We start from the raw sequence: 23,579 nt of genomic DNA on the forward strand, positions 1-23,579 counted from the left end.
TGTGCAGGCACAGCTGGATGCACCAACCAACGTCTCGTAGCTAAAGGCAATGCCCTCCGGCACCAACTCACCCTGTCTTTTCCCAAGGGATGGCGTCCATCCTCTGCTCCACTGCCAAAATCGCCAGATACCTACGTTTGTCCAGGAAGAAACAGAGAGGATCAGCTCATCGCACATCCAGCCAGCGCCATGGAGTTGGGGTCAGCCAGTGGGATGTCAGGTCCTCTCCTCTCACAGAGAAATCCCAGCTCCCAGCAATGTTTGGAAGGTGGATTATATCATCGCTCAACATTGAGGAATGAGGAATTTGCCTCCGATGACCCGGAGCACGCGCAGATCAAGGCTGGCAACCACCCAGTGCTCACCTCTTCAGTGTCATCCTCCTCTTCCTCACACTGGTGCTCGGCTGCCCGGGGATCCCCTTTCAGCTTCAGGTCAGCGATCACCCCCTGGAACAAAAGATACCGAGGAGTGTCACCGACGCAGCCCCTCGACAGAGACGTGCCACAAACTCCGCTGTCTGCTGCCACTCCACAGCATGACCTGTGCCATGCCCCGCAAAGCCAACAGTGCCCTCCTCACTCTATTGCCACATCCCTGCAAGCGGCACATAAGAAAATGGACTTTGATTAAGAATCCAGCTCTGCCACGTGCCTTTCATTGCATAACCACTTGACAATTCAAGGGTTTGTTCACCTGACTTGGACCTGACCTGACTTGGAAAATGCTTTCCCTCCAAGCAAGGGCCCATCTCATGCTCAGCCCTTGCCATCCAGCTCCCCAGGACTGGCCACAGAACTGGTGGCAGAGCTCAGCTCTCCAGCTTGGAGTGCAATCCATGAGAAAAATTCCTCTGCCTACTCTGAAACTGGGCAGGCCAAGTGGAGGTCACAGCCAGGATCAAGGCAGCCAGACAGCGACATTTTTACAGGCAATTTATGGACACGGTCCTCATTTCCCCCTCTCCAGGGCAAGGGGAAAAGCACTTCCTCTCTGCCTCACTGCTCCAAAGAAAGGGCTGTTGGCCAGCCCCGTGGTCCAGTGTGGCCCTAGTTTTGTATTTCTTAGGCTAATCCACACTTCCTTACCATTTATTTGAGTTTTGCAAGTGCTGAATATGGTCAAAGCATTTATTTATACAATGGACCTCTGCAAATTCTTGCGTAAAAAAGCTGCTTCCAGAAAATCACACTGCCCCATAGCTGAGCTACCGAAGCCGATGAGGAGAGGAGCATCCCCTCTCGGCATGTCGCAGATGCAGATGGTTCCCAACAACAGCCAAAACTGGCACCGGCAAAACAGCAGTCACACCGGTTCTGCCCTTCCTAAGGGCATTGGGTCCAGCAAGGTCTTAGCCTCATGACAAAACCAGAGCGCACTGTGAGTGCCCCTTCCCTTTGGGAAGAAAACCCCAATGGATTGCGTGGCAGCCACTGCTGCCACCAGCCCCCAGCCAGCCTGCGCTCCCCAACCCACAGAGCAGCAGCAGAGCCTGCGCTGCTTGGCTGGGAGCAGCGGCAGGGCAGGCTCAGCGACGGCAAGCCACAACAGCCTCTGCCTCCCCGCTCCAAGGATCGGCTCGTGAGCAATCCGCCGAGCGATTTGCAAGGCCGGTTACCCGTGATGACAGTGCAAAGGCTGCCCCGCTGGGGAATGACTCACATCCTGGGCATCTCAGGGCAAGGCTGCAACCCTCATCCCATCTGAGGTCCTTCCCATCGCTCAGAGCTGAAAGCAGCACGCTGCCCCTCACCTTCCCAGGGCCTCTCTCCCAGATCAGGCTGCAGAGCTGGGATACGGCCCGGCTGTCTGATCTCTGCAGGGAGGTGCAGAGCAAACCACCCTGCCAGGGACCGCCCAGCCCACAACGGAAACGGCGCTTGGAAATGAGCTTGGAGAAGAAAGATATCTGCCCATTGAATGTCCTTCTCGTGCTCTCTCTCACTGGATGAGACACCTAAAATAATATTTGGATTCACTTGAAAGTACAGCGCATTATGTCCAGGAAAGAGATCTGCACTCGGGAAACACAATTTAATTAAGAAAACAAAAGCGAGGGGGAGTTAAAAGCCCAGCAACACTAGCTGACTAACACTCTTACAGCAGCTTAAGGTAATAACCCCGTGGCTCTGCCTTGTCTTTCAAGCACCCAGTATCACGCTCCAGTTTGCATCTGCTCAGTGAACGAACAGCCCTTTTGACATGTTTTTGCAGCCGTGCTTCCTGAAAACGGCCTGCCTCCAAGTAATTTGCCTGGCATCCCATTGCTGCACACGAGGAATAGGCAGGCTTGCTCTTCCGCCAGCGTTCAGCGTCAGGCTTTTCATAAAGGATGCTCAGCCAGAATGGCTCCTTTCACCAAAACCGCTACTTTGGAAAGTCTCCTGGGAAGGAAATCCCTACTAGAATGCAGTTAGGGCTGGCAACACTCATCTCGGTAGCTACAGAACTACCCTACAAGCAAACACTCCCCGGGTGGGTTTTGAGCCTCCTCCAGCTTCCCGGCCCTGGCGACTGGCTCTAATCAAATCCTCTCCTTCCTGGCAAGCACCGGCATCAAGCCTAAGTTGCCTCTCAGCCCATGCTTTGATAAATGCAACACTTAAGGTATGCTCTTCCGGTCCCAGGGTTCACAGGAGGCATCAGAAATAAACCAGTTCCAGCCCTGAACTGAAACATCCCCTTGAGAGATAGTTATAAGGACCCAGCAGCCCAGATAATGGGGGCAGCCAACAATCTTGGTACCACAGGTCTTATCTTGCATTCAGCTACAATCACATCCTCCCGCCAGACCCTGGCTGAGATCCCATTAACGGTAACCTCCTTTTTATCTGCCATCCCAATGACCTCTGCATTACCTGCAGACTTCACCCTTCCAGGTTTTATCCCATTGCCTTCATCGCCGATAAAACCACTAAGGCATCTCCAGAGGAAGAACAGATCCCAGGGAGACCCTGCCAGAAGTGGTCAAACTGTCCGTTAGCAGCTCTGTTTGTGATTTGTCTGGGGGCCAGGTTTTAATCAGCTCTACGCCCCGTTAGTTCCAGATAACACAAGTTTGGGCTGGTTTGTAATGGAACAAGTGCTGGGAGTGGGTATTTGTAGGCTCGGCTGCTCACAGCCTTCCTCCCTGAGCCTGACCCATCATGTTTTAGAAATGCATGGGCGTTTGCTTTCTGCTCTGGGCTATTTCTCTGCATTTGCCTTCCAATACAGGAGCAAGGCATGGAAGGAGCTGTGTCAATGGCCTGGCCCTCCCGGCAGGTTAAAGAGTGAAAGATTACTCTTCAGACCATTTGGGAGCCAGTGCCACACTGAGACAGTAATCCAGTCCCCAGGTGATCAATGATTAACCCTTTCCTGAGGGAACTTTCTGCAGCCTCCCGCTCCAACGTGGTTTAACTGAGTCAGAACTGCAGCAGTTCTGGTTGTTGGTCAAGACAATGTTTAAGCTAAGAAATGCACTTTGCAATGCCCAGCAACCATGGGAATGGCATAGCTCCTCCCTGCAGCAGGGCCTCTCTCACTGGGCAAAACATATTCAGAAAAAGTCATACAGGAATCTTGAATTTTACTCTCCTCAAGCATTATAGGGGGATTTCCATGTTGGTTCAAGTGTGGGGCATTTTCCACACTCTTTCCATAAATCTTATCTAAAACATAACTCTAAAACTTAAATCACGGATTCAGCTATCACCTTCTCTCCCAGCTCTCAAAAGTCCTCCCGCAGATACCATCCCAAGTCGGCCAACAAAGATATGCTCCGGCCCAAACATTTTTTCCAGCTAAGAAACATATTTTACCAGCCAAATCAACAGGCTTCAAAGGAGATGGGTATTTTTAGCAAAGTGGAGATTCAAGCAGACTCTTTGTGCTGTCCCCCATATTTTCTCTGCCAGTGGCTGGAGAAGGTACAGGCAATGGGGGCTGCAGTCATGCAACCACATCCCCTCCTGCCAGCCTGCCTTGCAAGCTTTGCCTTGGAAAGACCCAAGAAAATAGAGTTTGTGGCTTCATAAACCATCATGCCCTCCCCAAGCTTCCTTGGGAACGAACACAAGAGTACATCCAATGGTTTATCCTCTGGGCACAGAGGCTTAGTTAAGTCCGTGTGGACTGGTGTCACATCCCTCCAGTCTCAAGACAGGTTTTCCCTTAGACATTCTGATTTGGGATGATCTGAGGCCTTACCTGGTATTTATCTGGGTCAGCTCCTCCAGCCTGAGCAACAAAGAGCCCAGAACCATCTTCCAGCTCCATCTCATCTGGGGAGCGCTCGAAGCGGACCCGCTCGTGCTCCTCGCAGTCCAGGTAGAGGACGACTTCGTCCTCTTCCACGCTGATGGCAAAGCGTGTCCACTGGTTCAGCAGGGTGGGCACGGTGAAGGTGGCCGCCGCATAGGAGGTCTTGGAGCCCGGTTCTGTGTAGTAGAAGATGATCTGCTGCTTACCCGCCCGCAGGTCCGAGAGCTTGACACCCACATAGATGATGCTCTGCGAGGAGTCTGTGATGGCAAAGAGCACGCCGGCCCGGGGGGTGGTGGGCTGGATGTGGAACAGGAGAGAAAAGTCCCGGTAAAAGGGGCTGGGCAGGTGGTACCGGGCCACCTGGCCTGTGTTGGCATTGGGTCCAAAGACATAGCCTGGGTTGTTGTCGGGGCCATAAATTTTGAGGATCTCCTCTGGCGGGGGGTCTCCGATCAGCTCCAGGAGGCTAACTTCAGTGCTCAAATTCTCTGCAAGAGAAGAGAGGGAGGATGGTCACAACCAGTCTGACGGTGCCACACACCTTCACCCGGCCATCCCTCAGCAGGTCTTCTCTCTCCCAATGTCCTCAGTATTTCAGCTTGCCAGTTTACCCACCAGACGAGGGCTGCAGACCAGTTACAGGAGTTCCTGGACCAGAGAGCATCACCTCTGAGGGGGACAACTCAAGGCCTTCTTCTCCCCACACAAGGCAACAGGCCAACGTCGCCTCTTTATGGGATCTGCTTTGGCAGCTCCACAGAGAGGTGAGAGAGAAGGGGACTGCCAGATCCAAGACCAGGGATGTGATGCCATGATGGACTCTGTTTTACATATCACCTGCTCAGCCTAAAAACTCCATCTAGCCAAAGGAAACATTTCATTCAACTAATCGTTCCATTTTCACACTCTTTCAAGCCTTTACCAATTAAATAACAGCTTCATTTTTATTTTTTTTGTCACTGAGGTGATGCCAATGCTCATCGTCCCTAAAGAAATATTTTGATATTTTCCCCCTGCAGCTAAATCCACTCCAGACTTCAGTGCCATTCCCTGGATAGCTTTGACCCTGCACTCTACGGATGCTGCTTTTCAGTAACTTCCTCTGCTCTACCTCCCCAGGGCTCATCAGTTCATCTGAGCTGCGCCATCGGCTGGCCTCCAAAGCTAGTTGATGACAGGCAGGGATTTTTCCCAAGGAGCAAGGGGAATTTTTACGTGTGGGAATGGGAGGAGGAAAGCAGACTGAGGTCCCCCAAGGGCTGTAGCCAAATCGCAGCCCTTCCAGGGCCCACCACACAATCCTGCCTCTTCACAGACTGGCGTCAGGGTTCCTGGCCAGCCTCTGCCCATGCTGATTCAGAAGCGACACAAGCAGCATATACGTCTAGTCAGCCTGGGAGAGAACCTGGGCAATAGGATGCCTCGGGAGGGCCTGTGCATGGTAACGGAAGCGGCCAGCATTGGGATGATCTCAGGGGATTGGGGAGAGAGCTGGCAACTTCCCATGCTCCCACAAATATGCTGCATGGCCTATTGCTGTATTTTTTGGCAGGTCCAAGCCCATAGCATGAGATTCCTGAAGTCCCAACATGCCTCATTCATGAGGATGCCATTAAAAGCTGTGGAGGCTAACTTCCTAATCAGCCAGTGGCTACAAACAAACCCAAGGCAGGACTTGGTTCTCCTTTCACCCTCAGCCCCAGCTCTTGCACCAGCATCCCCTTTGCACCAGCATCCTCCCAGTCACAGGTCATCCCCAGCCTTGGGGGTGTGTTTACACAAGCACCTAGTAGAGAAACTTTGAGGAGATTTGAGGTTTGGATGGAAAATGCAAATTTGTCTTGCAAGGAGGCTAGAAAACCCTGCTGTGACCTTCCCTTGACCCAGCTGTGTTGGACAACTCTTCCCTGAGGATGAATGGGGCACCGGGCCAGCAGGAGGGTGACAGCACTGTGCGGACAGCCTGTTTGCCACCCAGCTGCAGGTGTTGGGGTCCCCGGGCCAGGTGTGCAGTACGGCAGACTCCTCAAGGGAGCAGTGCTCCCTGAGCATCTCCTGCCGCAGAATTTGCATGCGTCCATGTGGGACCATGGAGCAGGAGAAAATGCATGGTCCTGGCTCTCATTCAGCCCCAGAGGCATTACTGAACACTAACTGAGCTCCCCACTCCCGCCTGTAGAGCCGTGAGGAAGCGTGTTGCACGCATGCCCATGCCTGCTTCTGCGGTCACAGCGACCCCCACGTGATCTTATCCCTGTGGGAGGCTCCGGGCTGTGCAGCTGCGGAAAAGCTTGCGGGTCACCTTTGCTGAGAATAAATCACAGCCTTCCCACTCGCAAGCTTCCCATTGCACTGCCTGGGAAAGCATCTCAGATTGACGCTCCCCACGTCTGCCTAGTCAGCTTCCCAGATGATCTCAGTTTTAAGATCAGCTCCTTTTCTGACTCTTTTTCTCAAGGCACTTTGGGGAGTTCTGGTCAGAACGGTCTCTCCTACCAGGCGCAGCTGAACATCTGGCCATGCAAGTTAGCTCTCTGTATGTAAACTCCTGTTGTTTTGGCAGCACACACATCCTCATCGCCCACACAACGGGTGCTGGATTCTTCCTTTCCTATGTCAACCTCTCGGGTTGGTGCCAACTGGGTTGTTCTACTCCGGTGCTTTTTAACTCCAGATTTCCCAGGAGCAAGGAAATCCACCAACTCTCCCTGAATGCCTGCTGCCCTGCTATCAGCATGGTCCCCATCTCAGGCTTACAGCTAGCTTTCTTCCCTGGGGTCATTTCCTCTTCTGGAAAGGAGCAGTCCAACTTCTGGGTATCTGAACCCAGAAGGTGCAAAGAGGTCAGCATCTGGACCTATCTCAGTCCCACCAGCTGGGAAGTTCGATGTGGATTTCAGCCTTCCATCCTAGGTTGGGAACATGAAGAGCCTCTGGTAACCCCTCCATCTTCCCTTCTCTACAGCATGGTAAGTGAGGGGGATTTCAGAGCAGAGCTGTGCTGAGCCCAGTGAGAACCAGTCAGGCAGTGGTACAGGAGGCCAGGAACCTACACACTGCTCTGTATCCAGGCATTTTCCTCTGGAGCTCTTAAAATAAGAAGAAACCAGCCCAACCCTGCCCAGCCCAGAAGGAAAACATGCCTTTTGGGATGGTGGGAGGAGATAAAATCCTTGCTGCCTCTTCCAACACCTGGAGGTACCTGCACAGCTGGCTGATGCCCACCCAGCACACCCAGAGCATCCCCACCCTCCCACAGCTGCTGAACCACCAACACTGAGGCTGGCCCACTGACGGGGTGGAAGGGATGCTAGAAATACTGTGGATTATGGAACAGTGGCAGTGGTCGTGGGGTCTCCTTTGTAGAAAATAAAAGGTTTGGTTTGTCCAGTCCTCTCCTCCTGAGCTCACCGTTTTGAAACCATTCCATATCCATCCTGCTACCCTAAATCCCCCATAGGTTATCAACTACTCCAAAATTGGCACCCCAAAATTGAGCACCCAGGTGCGAGGAAACTTCCTTCCTTGTCTTGTATCCACCCGCTCCCTTTCATACATCCTGCAACGAGATTGGGCTTCCCTAGGGGAACATCCCTAACCCACTCCATGGGGGAGGACCCTAGCGCTTTCCTGTAACCTCTCTGCTGCTCCCCCAAGCATGGGGAGCTCCAGATTTCACCAGCATATGCTGAAGAGCAAATGCAAGAGGACAGAGCGGGCCCAGCATCCTTTCAAGCCTCAGCATAATTTGCCCTACACCTAACCTGACAGGAAAAGCCAGTCCAAGGCATGAGATACCCTTCAACAACATCAAGCCTGATACCTCACCAGCGACAGCATGAGCCAGCCAAGCGTACTGCACTGTCACCATCCCAGCGAACGGGGCTCCCTCAGGCCCACAACGAGCCCCAGATCTGGCAGCTAAGCTATCCTTTAAACACAACACGCACATAGACACACACAGACACCATGCAAACTGCTGCCGCTCAGAAACCGCATGCTCCCACTGAGCTCCGTACTGTCCCAGTGACACAAGCCACCCCTGCGGCATGCAGAAGGAAACACCAGCCAAGCTAACCCCATGAGAGGCTGCAGGGATAAAGTTTATCTTGGGTTGGAGGAAGACAAATTCAGAACAACTTTAAGCTAAGAGGAAATCAGAGCTTCCTCCCAGAGGTCTCTGCAGATTCAGATGGGTGTAAGAGTGATCACTGTGACTTCTACATCCGGACAACCTATCTTCTGCCTTTGAGGCTCGGTGGGGAAGCCTGAAAGAGGCTTTTGTTAGCAATTCAATTTTCAATCATGTTTCCCTTAGTGTTTTAACTGGCTCAGGGATCCCCCCTCCTCTCCAAATGCACCACTTGTTCCCTGGCTTGGAGTTGGAGCTGGGCAAAGATACAAGGAGGCTTCTCAAAGAAAATAGGGTTGCATCTTTCCCATGTACAACATGCAAACAAATCTACAGTCGGGGATGCAAAGCTGGATGGAGTCCGGGGGGCAGGCAATAATGAGATACCCCCTTCAAATGGACAGCCCCCTGCAAATGGAAATGCTCCTAACAAGTACCAGGCCCTGGAGGCATAAGTATCCCAACCCAATCTGCTGAAAAGCTGCACTGGCACTGAAGATTTTTGCATGCAACTGAGCCAAAGCCTGCCTTCTGTGCACATTTAGAGAGCAGTTAGCTTCCTGCTGCAAGATCCCTAGCCAGCTCGAGTATGGTGAGAGAGAAACACATGAGTTTGCGAGCTGCTGCTTTGCAAGGGCCTGAGATCCCTCAAATCAAATCACTTGGGCTCTTTCCAGCAGGAGGAGAGGTAGGGAGAACAACCGTCCTCCTAAAGCAGCACTGGCAAGGTCAGTGAGGGACCACTGTCCTTGCCATGAGACCACAGCTCAGAGCTGCCCTGGGCTCCATGTCGGCCATAATGAGTGTCCCGTTGCCCCACATACCCTGGCTTTCCCCCTCAAAGGTGCCAAGGACTGGGATATCCCTACTCAACTGCCTGGACTCATCCCTCTTGCCTGTACCCCACAACGCCCTTGGGTGCCACACCAGCCCCACTGCAGAGTGAGGGGTCCCAGAGCCTGCGAGAAAGGGCTCCACAGCACAGAGCCGCTCCCTGCGCCACACAGGAATACCTCCAGGTCCCCTTCCATGGGAGGAAAGAACGCTAGATCGCCGTGACAGCCTCACGCCAGCAAGATGCCCCGAGTAGCACGCTGCTGCGCACGCTGGGGCTGCGCCAGCGCACCGGGACGCACGCCTGGGTGCGTCTGCTGCTGGAGGGTGGGGATGGGCCCTCTGCCAGTGAGAAATCCACATCCCGACCCGAACGCGAGATTTTCCAGCACTGTTGATTACAATACTATATTGTGCTCTCGCCTCTAGCAGCTGGAAGTGTTACAAGAACAAATACCAGCAAGAAATGAGATACGACGCAGCTATTTTGCCTGTGAGCTGGTGCCATTAGCAGAGGGCTGACTTGTTGCAAGTTCCTGACTTGCTGAAACTCCCAGCCATGCAAGGTAGGGAGACAGGGAAAACCCACCCCCAGCCCCTTTTCAAACCAGAGCCTTTGAGGCCATAGGACCCCCTTCTTGCCTTTTCCGAACAGCACCCAGAGCCTCACGAAAAGCAATACAGCCCAAATATCACACCCGCAGTCCCCCTTGTCCCCCTGACAAATTGCCAGCACCTGCTGCAGACCACAGAAAACACCTCCAGGGCTCTCCAGTCTGGACCTTGTCACAGTCAGCACAAACCTAAGGGATTCCTGGATGCTGCAGTGCTTTTTAGTGGAGCTAGCGTGGCCATTTCCAGTGGTCTCTCAATGCAGGAAGGAGCTGGACCGTGGCAGTGGGGCAACTGCAAACTGGCACCCAAGAGAAGGCAAAGCTCTTTGGCAGTAGGGACATGCAGCAGATGCTTCCTTGCGGGGATGTCTCTAGCTACAGTGAGTGAATTGTTTGCTCCTGTTGCCATTGGCAAGCCAAGAAGGGGAACTTCCCAGCTGGGCTGTGCGAGGAGAACGTCCCTGACACCCTTGCCAGGGCTGTATGACAAGCGATGGAGCACCTTTGCCAGTCGCAGCAGCTTCATGAGATGGCTTTGAACACGTGGCAAACGGGGCCAAGATGCTTGGTTCAGGTGTCAGGATAAGGCACTCCATCCTGCATCCCTTGGCCTTCGACTAAAGCACCTCACTGTTATTTCCCTAGAGGAACCTGGGAATTGAGCACTCACCTCAGCCTTCACCGCACCCTCCCCAGTGAGAGTACCCAGCTCCGAGTCGCCAGACCTTGGAAAGCACCGACCTAAGACAGAGATCTCCCCTCGTATGCCAGACACGGAGAGCGTAACACCTTGGCCAGGCCCCAGAGATGCTCCGCCTCTCTGTCTTGCTGCTCCGCATCCTTCTTGTCTTCACCCCAAACACATCAGCTCCCACTGGGATTGCAGAGGGACCCACACAAGCAGGAGCAGACACCTCTTAACCCAAGCCACTCCAGCCCAGCATCGCACCCTGAATCCCCCAGCACCACATAGAGAGTGCGCTACAGTCTCCTCATTCGCCACCCAGTACCATTTCCTCGAGACAGCTGACAGCCGCCAAGCCTCGATGGGCCGCTTGGATTCTTTGTTGCCGACTGTCTGGGAACTCAAGCCTCAAGGCGATCATTTTTGCGACCCCCTCATCACCCCGAGGGGCAGCCAGCAAACAGTACTGCTTTAACACCAAGGGTAAAGGGGTCAGAGCCCGGGGAAGCCATCCTCCATCCATGTGTGCATCCCTTGTCTGCTGGTCCCTGCTAATCACCTCTCTGAAGGCAGCGGGTGTCTTTCAAGACAGCCTCGAGGCCATTTCTGGCTTGGCAGCCCCAGGATTTCACCCAAAGGGGCCGGGGTCTGGCGTGGGAACACAGCCTCATTCAGAAGCTCATCCCAGCACATCGGCGATAGGACAGCGGGAAGGAGAAACGCACAGGGAGAGCGGCAGAGCAAGGTCGGGCGCAACAGGAGGCCTCCCCCCAAAACTTTCAAGAGAGATGCTCTACATTCATTAAATAAGGAGGTTCAAGGCACCTCTGGAAACGACGGCTGGTCCAGCTATGCACCGCTAACAGCTGGAATACCATTCCCCATGCCAGTCAGGAGTCAGTGTGTTGGGTGTTAACACAGAAGTCCTGGGAGAAAGAAGAATGACACATTTGGTGGAACATGAAGGTACTACCTACCACCCTGATGCCATTCCTCCCCTATTTCCCCAGCACCTTCTCCTGCTTTCTTCACAAACTTCATTTCTGCTCTGACACCTAGACATACATTTCTATTGCTCTGAAGAACATGCGCAGTCTATCTTTCCCTGTCTTTATTTTCTCCCCTTTCGAGAGGGACATTTTAGTTTGTCTGAGCGATACAAGGGTCAAAAATCACCCAACAACGAAAGTTGGACACAAAACGCCTCTCCTGCCTTCCAAACAGGGAATCAAACATTAGCCGCATGTAAATAATTAACCTCGAGGCAAAGGTGCTTGGGCAGCTTGGGGAGGGAAGAGCAAGCATGTGCTTGTGCAAGTAGGGTCACAGCCCCTAACCCAGCCTGCAGGGGAGCAACACCCCGGCACTTCCTTCAGCACTTGCTGAAGGTCACCTTGGAGCATCCCTGCTGCCATGGCCGCTCTGCAGTCAGACCGAGCCAGCCCCAAATGATGATCCAGTCAGGTGGGCAAAGGGAAGAGCCCAGTGCTTCCCGGAGCAAGGAGAGAGACCCCAGAGCTCCGCCATGGAGAGGCAAGAGCTGCCCCCAGCCTGCACCCCATGCCCACGGAGGAGCTCACTGGAGCAAATCAAGCCCTGCTCCCAGGAGAACAGGAGACTTGGTACACTGCGAACCACTGCTCTCCTGCTCCTCGGACCCCTGGATAGCCAAGAGCCCAAGTCACATTTAGGAACAGCACTGTGACAGTCAATGGTGTCTGCAAACTGACCCCGGACCCCGGCACGGACACAATTCTGCCACTTGCACTCAAGGGGCTTCTCATTGTGGTCACAGGGATGTTGCCTCTTAACCTGGCCACTGAATTTCACAGGAGCTGAAACAGCCCAAGGACAGGAGAGGGATGCTCAGCCTTGTGGAGGGAGCCAAAAACCAACAGCAGCAGTGACATGAAAGAGCTGAGGCTGGATGGAAAGAGATTTTGGCCAGGGGTCTCAGCAGCCTCTCACAGTGACAAGGGAAAAGCATCCCTTGTTGCCTTCCGACTGGTAAGAGCTACCTGGAGGCAATGTAGTCCCCCAAAACACAGGGTGATTTTCCCCCAAATTAGTGACAGTTGCCCTCTCTTGCCACACAGCCATAGCTGTGCATCTGCCCTGCCACTGCCTGCAGGAAACGGGAGGGAGCCAGCCCCAAGCTGCATCCGTGGGGAGATGACCCCCCTCCCCACCAAACCATCCACCGCAACGCTTCCTCCAGCATCCCAAGGCCGCGATGAGGAATTGGGTGATGCAGGACCGATGCGAGAGGCTAAATTGGCTCCCAGCTCTGGCCGGGCACTGAAGCCAGGTCTGTTTGGGGGAACAGCTCTGTCTAAAATGGACAGGAACATGCCATGCCATGAGCTCAGACCTGTACCCAGGACAGCAGAACCCTGAGAAAGGGGTAGGCTCCATAAAAAGAAAGGGCGCACAATGGACACATACCCCCAAAACACCCTGAAAACCAAAGCTACCTTACCTGGTGGGGTTTGGGGAGGGGAGACACACACAAAAAGAGATTACCCAGCCACATTACCTGCAGAAACATTAATAAAGACACAAGAATACCCTTCGTCCTCCGCAGGGAGAGAGTCACACAGGAGAGGCAGGTGCCCAGCGGCCAAGTGCATCCAGCACAGGTCTCTCACGGCCTCACAGAAGCCCTGGCATGGCGGGGGGGTTATGGGGACAGAAGCGTTACACCCAGGGACCAGGAGCAAGCAGAGAAACCACTCCAAGTAGCGGTGACACCGCGATTTAAGCAGCCCCTCCCACTCATGCAAAGCAGCCCAAATTTCTGCCTCGCTGCCGTGGCTGAGATAATTCGGCAATCGGAAATGTTTGGTGCCCAAGGTGGTACAGTAGGGCAGGCGGGCTGGGAAGGGCAGGCAACGACCAGCCTCTGGCGTCAGTCCAGGAAAGAAGGAAGCAAACCCTGCGCTGTTACTACTATAAAGTCGCATAGTGGAGGTTAGTAAATCAAACTCGAGAGGATCAGAGTTATCGGCAGAAGGAAAGTCCACATCATTAGTTGCATTCATGTTAGGAGCAGAAGGGCTCCAGCTCCTGTTTACACCAGCTAGCGCTAGCCCCCAGCGGCCAGCAGGTCGTCCAGTGCCTTGCAACAGTTGGCTGCTGCTACGTTTCATGCTCCTGTCACCTGGCGGGGTGGCACTTAGAGCAGCATGGGGCAGCCCAAAGGCTGCAGAGGGTCCCCCATCTCGCGTGCTGGCGCGAGGGGACAGCTCCGGGTGGTCTGCAGCACGTGACGTAGCTGATGCTCCATCTCTGTTTCGGGAAGGTGCTACATGGGCCGGCTGTGCTTTGGGGCTGGCAACGCTTCCTAAACCCTCTCCTGAGAAGGGCTCCTGGGGAGGTACCGCCTGCTCGCGGGCACCGTCACCTGGTGAGAAAGGGAAAGGAGCACTACCTGGACGGGGTGCCACCGGCCTCTGCAAGGACACCTGAGTCCCTTTCCGTTCACCAAGCGGCTCTGTTGGCTCAGGGAGCACCACCTCGGGTCCCCCTGTCGCCAGGAGGTGCGGGCCTTCAGCGGAGCTGCCGGTCGCATCCGGGCTGCGGGCAGGTGCCGTTCCGTTGGGAGGAACGGCTGTCAAAGCGATGCTCATTGGCGGTTGCGCCGTGCTCTCCGTTGTCCCCGTGACGTTGTCCCATCGCTCAAGCCTGCTGAGGGTGCCTTCAGCCATGTGTGGGAGCTCCGTGCCAGCACTAGTAATGCTCTCATTGCCTGTGGGCACTGCAGCACTGGGACCCGGCTCCCAGCTTGGCAGGCTGGCGACGTCCCCCGACCCCTCCTCGTCCTGCGTCGCTGTCCACGGGGACGCACTCGACCTGGGAGCTGCTGGAGAGGTGAGCGGCTCTGTCACCAGCTTAGATGCAGCGGTTCTCCCTTCGGGGGCTATGGTCGTGCCCCTGACTTTTGAGTCACCCCACAACCAGTTCAGGAGCTGCGCTTTGGCGAAGCAGCAGCAAGCTAGAAAGAGCAAAAAGCCTAGGCAGCGCGGGGCTGGAGCCATTCGGAGGAAAGAAAAACAAGCCCCGTTGCTTTGGAAAGAAAAGTAGAAGGGACGAGGGAAAAAAAAAAGGAAGGGGAAATCAGAAGTTTTGCACTAGACGGACGCCCGGAGCGCTCACATCGGTCTCTCCTCCCTCCCCAGCTCTCTGTGCATAGTCCTTCACACAGGAGCAGACGGGAGGAGTGGCTCCGCTGGGCTGGCTGAGTCAAGCCCTCCTCTCCCAACCGCTGGCCTCCCTCGTTCAACACCCCTCGCACCAGGCACAACCCACCCAGGCGACAGGGGGTCTAGGGCAGGGACCCACCTGAGCCCCCTGAGAGACATCTCCCAGCCAAGCCAGCCAGCGCGCTAGCCTCCTTGCCTGCACCCTGCTCTGCACCAGCCAGATGCTGCTTCCAGTTTTTAACTCCTTCCTACCCAAAACATCCCGGAAACCTCTTTCACCCCCTCACAGCTCCAGTTAAACTACTGACATTGAAAGCCGTCTCATGTACGCAAGGGGTCACACGCTGCTTGTGGACATGGTTTCCAACGCATTGCCCAGCTTGGGGCAGCCTGCAGAAACCAAGGCTGCAGTGGGCATGGCTGCTCCCCTGCGCTGCACAGTCCTGCCTTTCTAGGAGGTCAGGCCCAGTTTCCCAGATGGCAAAGGAGTCTCCAGCTGCGGCTCGCTGCTGGACCCTGTCCTCATCTGACATCCCCGCTCCAGGAGGAGCCCTGCCAGGAGGCCCTCTTGCAGCCAACGCTCTGGCTTCCCCTCCAAAATCTTGCGCCATGGGATTTTTCTTGGGAGACCTGGCTGCAGCAAGTTATGCTGTCAGCCTGCCTGGGCTCCGGCATGACCTCCCTGCACAGCCACTGGCAGCTGGGACAGCAGGTCAGTACTTGGCTCTGGCGCCCTTTTCCCCAAAGGTTTCGTCAGGCCTTTGTGGCTCCAGAATGATTTCTCCCATAGCCCGCTGGGAAGATCCTCAGTCTGCTGGTTTCACCTGCTGGCAGCACTGCTCCCAAGCTCTAGGCTAACCCACACGGGCTATAACTTCAGAGTAGAATTAAGAGAAGAGAAAAATTCCAGAAAACACTTCCAAGATTTCTGCTATCTGGAAAAACAGCAAGTCTCAAGAGCAACAAGCGCTTTTGAGATGCTTTCCTGGCTTGGTTACATGTCCAGGGTCGCCCAGATGTTATTAAATGACAGCGAGCGACCAGGGAGCGCAGGTGAGCCTCCCTGGCTCGCATCACGCACCAGCTTTGTTTCGAAGCCAGGGCTTCTGAGCATTTTACCCTTTAGCACTCAAAGACAACTGGATTTAACTGAAGCCAACTATGAAAATCTCCACTGAGAAGCTTGGCGTTGGTTTTTTTCCACTGAGAGGAAAGGCACCAAGCACGCTGCTCTGTTGGCAGAGCTGCCAGCTCTGCGGGAGCAATGCGGGGCTGAGCCACTCCGGCGACACGCGGTGACTCGAGGCTCCTCCAGCACTAGCCCCGAGCCTCCCAGGGGGACAGATCTGGCCGAGGGGAATGTCTCCCCCTGGACCGAGTGTGGGGATTTGTCTGCTCAGAGCCCTCTTCAAATGCCACAGCACTGAGATCGGAGCCCTGCTCAAAAGAAAGGGGGAAGGAATCAACTTAAATAAGGAAGGCTACAGGCTTTTCTGACTTGTTCCCATAATTAGCCAGCTGGCGCATGCCAAAAGCAAAGTCACTTGCTCTTCATTCCTGGTTAAAAATAGCCAAAAATCCTGTTATCAGGCCCATTTCCCCAACCTTAAGATTTCCCCTCCCATCCCCAGCACTCCACTCTCCCGCAAACAGTCTTGGGGCCATGCTCCAGAGCGCACTTTGGCAATGACAAACCCGTTGCAAGCCTTGATGCAGCGTCCCAGCTGCTCCGGCATGGCGAAACATGCCATGGCCTCAGCCACCCCATCCCCAGGATCCCGCCTGAGTCACTTGGCACACATGCACATCTGTGATGGGTTCAGCTACAGCTTACCTGCCCGGACAATTCACACGTGTAGCCCAGTCACTCTCCAAACAGCACATTAAAGATCAAAGACGTACTCCGGAGATGGCAAATCACAGGAGAAGCTGCCATCTCAGGCTTCCCCCACCCCAGAAGCTGCACGGTTGGGAACGCCATGGTCTCAAGTAGACCCCCTCCACCCCCGACTCCACATTTCCACTGCCAGCATATTGCAGGAGGGGATTTTACCCTCCCTCTTCTCTGATTTTAAAGAACAGAAATACAAAGTACAAAGCAGCTCACTAGCATTTAAAGCAACCGTTTGACAAGAGTCAAGAAATACTCAGAAGAAGAGTGAAAACGGCAATTAAAATACCTTTTAGCTACATATAATGTTTTCCACGCTCTTTTTTTTTTAAATGTGATACGGGTGAGTTTTTGGACTAACATACTAGTTGACATGGTAATGATGCTGTGTTAGTCTATTTGCCCCAAAACTGATGTTATTACAAGAGCATTTTGTGGAACAGACCTCCCCAACCATGAAACAGCCGACGACTAATCTAATACGGGACGCATTTTTGTCTTTATGTCAAAGTTTCCATATTCGCTGCCTTCCCTCTCCAGAGCACACTTTGCAAGTGTTGAGAAAGCAGTCCAAGGCCTGAAGCTCATTTCAGGTCCTGAAGACCCAAAGGAAAAAAAAAACTCTCTCTTCAGCCTTTAAAATAGCTCCAAAGCGAAGCAACACCATCCAGGAACAAGCACCCCAGCTATTCGCTTGCCGAGGATGCAGCGGTTTCCTTTCCGATGGCCTGCCAAGGCCGGCCGCCCTCCCGAGGGGCTTCACCCCGCGGGAGCTGCAACAGCGTATGTGCTGGCACCAGGGGCGCTGCCGGAGCCGAGCGCCACACGTTGCCTTTGTCAACCTGCCTCCTCAAGTTCGAACAGGACCCCGCTGCGCCCTGCTCTGCTTTCCAAGGCTGCTCCTCCAGGCGTAAGCCGGTCCCGGGACAAACCCACATGCCTCTGCCCCAGTAACCCCATCCCTGCTGGAGTGGCCAAGCAGCCCTCCAGCAACAGACCCCGGTGCCTTCCCCCACCAAAGGCGGCAAATCAGGTCTTTAAGGCGTTTCCCATCTGCTTAAAGACGTATTCCGGACGATTTCTCCTCGCAGCTGATCTATTATTTCATGTAAGGGGAGCGGGAGGGAAGACTGAAAAAAAATCCTTCACCCAAAGTGGCGCTGCAAAAAGAGCAGTTTCCCCTTTTCCCCCAGGCAACCTGAGATTAATCTCACTGGCCAAAAGAGCTGGGAGTTATCATGAAACCTGCTCAAAGTGACCTCGGCAAACAGCGCTTTGGCTAGAAACCGAGCGAGTTTGGTCCAGCACTGACCAAATATGGGCCGGGGAGGCAGAGCGGGAGCACGGGGGACAGCATTTGACGGTCTTGTTCCTGGGCCATCCGGACAGACAGACAGCGAAGCTTTTCCCTGGACAGAGCCCAAATCAATTCCTCATGCTGGTGAGTCAGGGCGACCCGCGACCGCTGCCGCCCCGAATACGCTGAGCTGCTTGAGGCGTTTTCCTCCCCTCGCAGCTGGGTGGTTTTGCAGAGCCCAGTCATGCAAGTTAAAGGCAATCTCCAGCTGTTGCTGGAAGAGAGCCTTAGAAAAAGCAAGGCATTGCAACCAGCTCGAGGTCGAGGGGCCGAGCTCTCGAACATGTCTCCGCGGCATGCGCGTGACCCGCTGAGCTCCGCAGGCGCTGCAGCGAGGATGAGGAGACCTCCTGCCCCTGCGCTGGGATGCAAAGGGGTGCACAGAGGCGAGGGCAAACAAGGGTGACCACGTCTCAACGTGTCCGAGATAGGCAACGCTGACTGCTGCTTGCTTTTCTCCTGCCTCACCAAAGGCCAGCAGATGGGATAGCTGGAAAAGCGATGTTCAGCAGCATTTCTGTCCCTGCCCCTGGGTGGGCGGCTGTCGGAGGCAGAGACAAGCCCTGCCAAACGCAGAGGCGGGTGGTGGGGTGGGGAGGCACGAAGGAAAAGCCCTAGCGCCCATGCCGAGCAAGGCAGAGAAGCAGCCCTTTAAGCTGCCACGACAATAGGTGGATTCATTTTGGCCACAAAGCGGCCATTGAAGGCGCGCGCGGGTGCCGCTGAGGAACGCCGCTCCGCTTGCAACGTGGCACGCCGCCCCAGACAGGAGGATCCCGGGTGCCATTTCTCACGGCCTCCCTCTCGCCGGCCCCGGTGGGCAGGGACGCGAGCAGGGCCGGCTGCCACGCCAGCAGAGCAAGGAGGCAGCTGTGCAGCCCCTCCAATGGATGCCGCAGCGCGTGCGTGGTGCCACCCCGACCCTGGTGAGGGTCGGCGGCTGAGAGCATCCTCGGGCTGGCGGGGTTGAGACACCACCCGCCTCCGCAAACGCCGCTCGGACCATTCCCAAGGGTGGCGCGGGCGGGTGATGCGCCAGGTAGGAGGGAGTGCCACAAGCCCCAGCAAGCCTCCTTACCTCATCCGGGAGGATTTTGGTGCCTGGCAGGGGGGCAGCACCGGGCTGGGGCGCACCGAGCACATGTAAACACAACGCAGAGCCAGGAAAAAAAAAAAAAGAGCTTCTCTCTTCTGCTTGGATTAGGCAGCTCATCGCACGCGGGGGGCCGGGAGCTGAAGCGGAAGGAAGGGGGCCTCCAGCACTGGGCCCATCACCACCAGCCCTCATTAAGTCAATGATCTTCCTTTCACTGCACACCTCCGCACCGCCGGCAGCTGCCAGCACCGCGGCTCCCAGGGTAAGAAGGCAACGCTCGGACATCTCCAAGGGACGTCGCCAAAGCCCCCCCGGCTGGGCTGCTGAGGTCGCTGTTGGTAGGACTGCTGAAACGACGGATGGCAAACTCGCCACAGATCCCCCGCTTCTGCAGCACGTGTTGCCAAGCCGTGATTGCTTGGGGCTGCCGTGCAAGAGGGGCTGCATCAGAGCCCCCTTCCAAGGGTGAGCAGTCCAGGCATCCCTCCTCTCCCTGATACGCACCTTCACTGGGCTGTTTAACATATAGGCATGCTACGTTCCAAACTAAAAGTATTTCCCTTAAGGAGCCAGGACAGGCAGCATGCCTTGCACAGCATGATAATCTGCTCCAAAAGACAGCGTGCCAGCACCGCGCACCAGGCTTAAAAACTGTCCTCAGGACACGTGCTGTTGTCGTCTTCTTTTCTTCTCTCTTTCTTTTCTTTCTCTTTAGAGCAAGCTAGGACAGCCACACAAACCGGGTTCAAAGAGCCTGAAAAGAAGGGCCCTGGAGGTGCCAAGCAAACCACGGGAGCCAAGCAGCTCAGAGGACGTCCCAGTGACCGCTGGCACACATGGCGCTGCCACCTCCTGGCTTGGTGCGCTTAGCTAGATGACGCTGATGCTAATTGGGTGTCCAGGCAGGGACAGGGGAAGGACCAGCAGATGAAACGTTTCGGAGGACCCTCGCCCTGCGGAACACGGGGAACCACAGAAGCACCAGCCAGCGTGCAGGGCTGTACCTAGCACGCTGTGGGAGCCGGGAAACCCCTTGTTTTAGTCTCCTAAAACAGAGCCTGTGTTCGAGTACCTCTGAAAAGGTACTCTGTGCACTCAAGGGGATCCTGCCGAAAGTTTCTCAAAGCCTCATACGTTTTTACAAGCCAAACCAGACCCTCAGTCTGTTCCCAATTCCCTCCTGAATAGTCAGCCTCCATCTTCCCATCGCTTCCCAGCAGCCGGCTTAACCCAGAGAGAGGGTCAGCCTTCCCCCAACACTTCCCCGGAAAAGGGAGATTAACCAGATCTGCTATCCCTGGATTTAGTTTTTTCCCAGACCTTGCAGGCTGCAAGAGCCTGCTGCGCTCTGCAGGAACGGCATTTGCAAGCGCCAAGCGGCGCATACCTCCCTCGGCGGCTGCAGGCTGGGCAGCAAAGCCACTTCCAGATGCTGAGCCCAAATCCCCGTGGGCTCACCAAGGACGGACGGACAAGGGTGGGCAGTGGCCCTAACGGAGAAGGGCCAAAGATAAACCCAGACTCCTTCTCCCCGCACCCTACTCGAGCGACGTGTCCTGTGACTTTGACATCAGGAGCCGGCATGAAGGATACATGTCCCCTCTTAGCACAGCAAATGGCGAACAACCTGCCACCCCTCCCCAACTTCTCTCCGTGGTCAAAAGCTGTCAGCCTTGAACGCCAAGGCAGGTGACGAATGAGGAAATCTTCACATTCAGCTTAGGAAAGTGGTGGTGGAAAGTCCACTGATATGGCCAGCACCATCAGCACCCAGGCAATGGGTTTTAGAGGGGCTCCAAGCCCTCTCGCCCCCCCAAGCCAGTCTCCTGCCATGCCCTGGCGTCCACAAAGGGCTGCGCTCCAGCATCAGGAGCCTGCACTCCTTCCCAGAGCTCAGCCCCTACTTGGAAATGGTGGAGGAAAAAATAAAACCTCATCCTTCCAAAGAAGGAAAAGCTAAAAAGAAAAGAAAGAGCTTGTCCCACTGGTTTCAAAACTGCAGCTTCCTATCAGTAGTTTAAGAATAACTGCTTTTAAAGGGGAACGCCCGGGCCCAGAGCCGAGTGAGTGGGTTTCAAACCACCCAGCCACGTGCGCCCCGGTGCACCAGGAAGAGCTTGTGTTTGTGGTGGAGGACAAGCCTGATCAAGAAAATATTTGGTTTTGACTGTGCCAGTGCTCTGCAGGACACGGGGTTCGTTCATCTCTCCCACGGCTTGCTGCGTTTCAAACTCATGCTGGAGAGAGACGTGGGCACTCTCCACTGGGGAGAGGGCATTTTGGGACGGGATGGGAGAGCAGGTCATCCCTGGGGGCAGAGCCGAGCCTGCCAAGAGATGTGGCTCTGCACAAAGCTCTCGTCTTGCCTGGGGTGGGGGGATGAGACTACGGCACAGCACTGCGGGCTGCTTCATGCAGCTGTGCACCACCGCACAACAGGCTGCACTTCTTCGCCTGCCGACACACGCTGTGCGGCCACTTCAGCATCATACCACGGCACAGAGGGAATAGAAACAGGAGCTGCCCCTTCCTCAGCCCAAGCTGGCTGGCATCATCCCAGTGACCCAATTTTTGCAGGCTATCCTAAGTGCGGCTTCCACCCTGGATGGCAGCAGCCTGCACGTGAAGCCCTGGGCGTTCAAGAGAGCTGGCGAGTGCAATCCCAGCTTTGCAAGCTCCAGGTAAGGGCACAAGCCAGCGGACGTGGCCCTGTGCCAACCAGCTGGAGGCACCTATGGCTTTGGCGGGCCTGCGGGTGCCCTCTCGTGGCTAGAGCCATGTGGGACAGAGAGCACCCAGGGAGTGAGGCACAGCGTCCAGGCCCGATCCCACCCAGGGCTGCCGACACAGCCGCCGCCGATGGCGATTTTGGAGAGGATGGGAGCTGACAACAAGCTGAGGCCTGCAGAGTCACTTTGCACATGAGCATCCAGCACTGCTTTATGCTAGGCGACCAGGGAGGAGGATGGGAAAATGGAAAGTAGTACCGTGAAGGCACGGAGGAGGCATAGACAGCAGAGGGAGCTTCAGACTCAAGCAAAGCCACGTCCAGCAGCCGGATGGAAATGCCTGAAAGAGATGAGCCCAAGAGCTCTGCACCTCCTTTAACCCACAGCTTCTTTCTGTGCAGTCACAGCACCATCAGCAGCACACAGCGAGCTGTAAATGGCCACCCCAAAGCCATGCTCCGGCTGCCTGATGCTTCCCGCACTGGGCCTGAGCATCGCAGAAGGCGGTAAAACTTTGGGGCCCTGCTGTGCTACGTGGTCTGCCTCCTCCAGAGAATCTGTCTTTTTCTTCCCCTTCCTTTGTCTCTTCCTTTTCATGCAACAGGATTTGTAAAGCCAGGCTCCATTCAGTTCTGCTCCTGTAACGCAGTGCTGCTGAGATTTGGCCACAGGGTAGTCCAGTCCCTGCACACTGGTACCTAACAAGTCCAAATTCCAAACCTTTGGTTTTGCAAGGTTAATAGCCTTCTTTTAATATACTCCCTTAGAGGGGTACATGTATTTAAAAGGTGCTCTTCCATTTCCCCCCTCCCATACCAGGACTTGCTACTGCAGAGTCACTTGGCACATGAGCATCCAGCATTGCTTTATACCAGGCAACTAAGAAGGAGGATGGGAATCCCAAGAGCTCTTGCAGACCTCAAACCTTCACCTATGGACTAGACCCTTCAGTTGGTGTTGCCTGACCTGGGTGTGTGTTGGAGGGGGTGAACAAAATCTCTGCAGCATTTTGACCCATCCCAACTTGGTTACACCAGGGACCTCTCCTATCTAGGCCAACCCCCCAGGGATGTGGGCTCATAGCAAGCCAAAGCAGGGAGAAAGGTGCCCAATGAAGCAGGGGGCTACGTTCAGATGGGGGAGTGGGTTAAGGATCCTCTAAAACCAGGGAGCGTCCTTCCCAATAAAGCTGCTAATGGGAATGCAGCCCAAGGAGGAAGCTATGGCTGGCGGTGGTTTGTGCTGGAAGTGTTTCTGTTTGCTGGAGGGCTGCTTTAGGAAGGCACGGACACCGCCTCCATCTTCCTGCCCTTCCTCAAAGATTAAAGATGAAGCTATTGCGACCCTATGGGTAGGTTTGAATCCCACTGCCTGGAAAGAGCTCTCCTCTAGCAGATGTGCAGAGGAGGATGGAGGCCAACTCATCTCTCAGACGGGCCTGCCCAAGGCAGACCGCAGCACCTCATTCTTGCGCTCTCATTGACACCCCTAGCAAGGGACAGACAAAGAAGCACAAGACAAAACCCTGCCAAAAGCAAGGCAATCCCTCCTTCTGCAGCGTACAGGCAACCTGCCGAACGTAACCTCTCTCCAGCATGGCAGACCTCGAGCGCAGCTACCACCGAGGGGCCTCACTGTCGGCAGGGACCATTAATGTTTTTAGCTGGGCAAGCCCGGACAGAGTGCTTGGCAGGGCAATCGGATCCCCTTAGCACCTGCAGCTTCCTTCCTTCCCCTCCCCGGATTTCTAGGCAAGGTCTTTGCTGTCCAGGGAGAGCCACTGGGTCAGGA

General features: G+C 55.1%; 1 protein-coding gene across 5 annotated transcripts in view; it reads right to left on the reverse strand.

Annotated features, from left to right (window-relative positions):
• The window catches only part of COL18A1 (collagen type XVIII alpha 1 chain), a 70,463-nt gene that overhangs the window by 17,949 nt on the left and 28,935 nt on the right, over positions 1 to 23,579 (reverse strand). For 2 of the 5 annotated variants that reach the window (XM_068947706.1, XM_068947704.1), the window contains 3 exons: positions 4,192 to 4,736; positions 366 to 449; positions 72 to 131 (listed from right to left, as the gene is read on the reverse strand). In XM_068947706.1, the coding sequence (XP_068803807.1) occupies positions 72 to 131; positions 366 to 449; positions 4,192 to 4,736 (689 nt within the window). Of the gene's footprint in view, positions 1 to 71; positions 132 to 365; positions 450 to 4,191; positions 4,737 to 13,049; positions 13,879 to 13,943; positions 14,704 to 23,579 lie in introns of those variants that run through there. The other 3 variants (XM_068947703.1, XM_068947705.1, XM_068947702.1) reach the window with 3 other exon arrangements.

This window comes from Struthio camelus, chromosome 6 (assembly GCF_040807025.1).
Source record: "Struthio camelus isolate bStrCam1 chromosome 6, bStrCam1.hap1, whole genome shotgun sequence".
Taxonomy (NCBI): domain Eukaryota; kingdom Metazoa; phylum Chordata; class Aves; order Struthioniformes; family Struthionidae; genus Struthio; species Struthio camelus.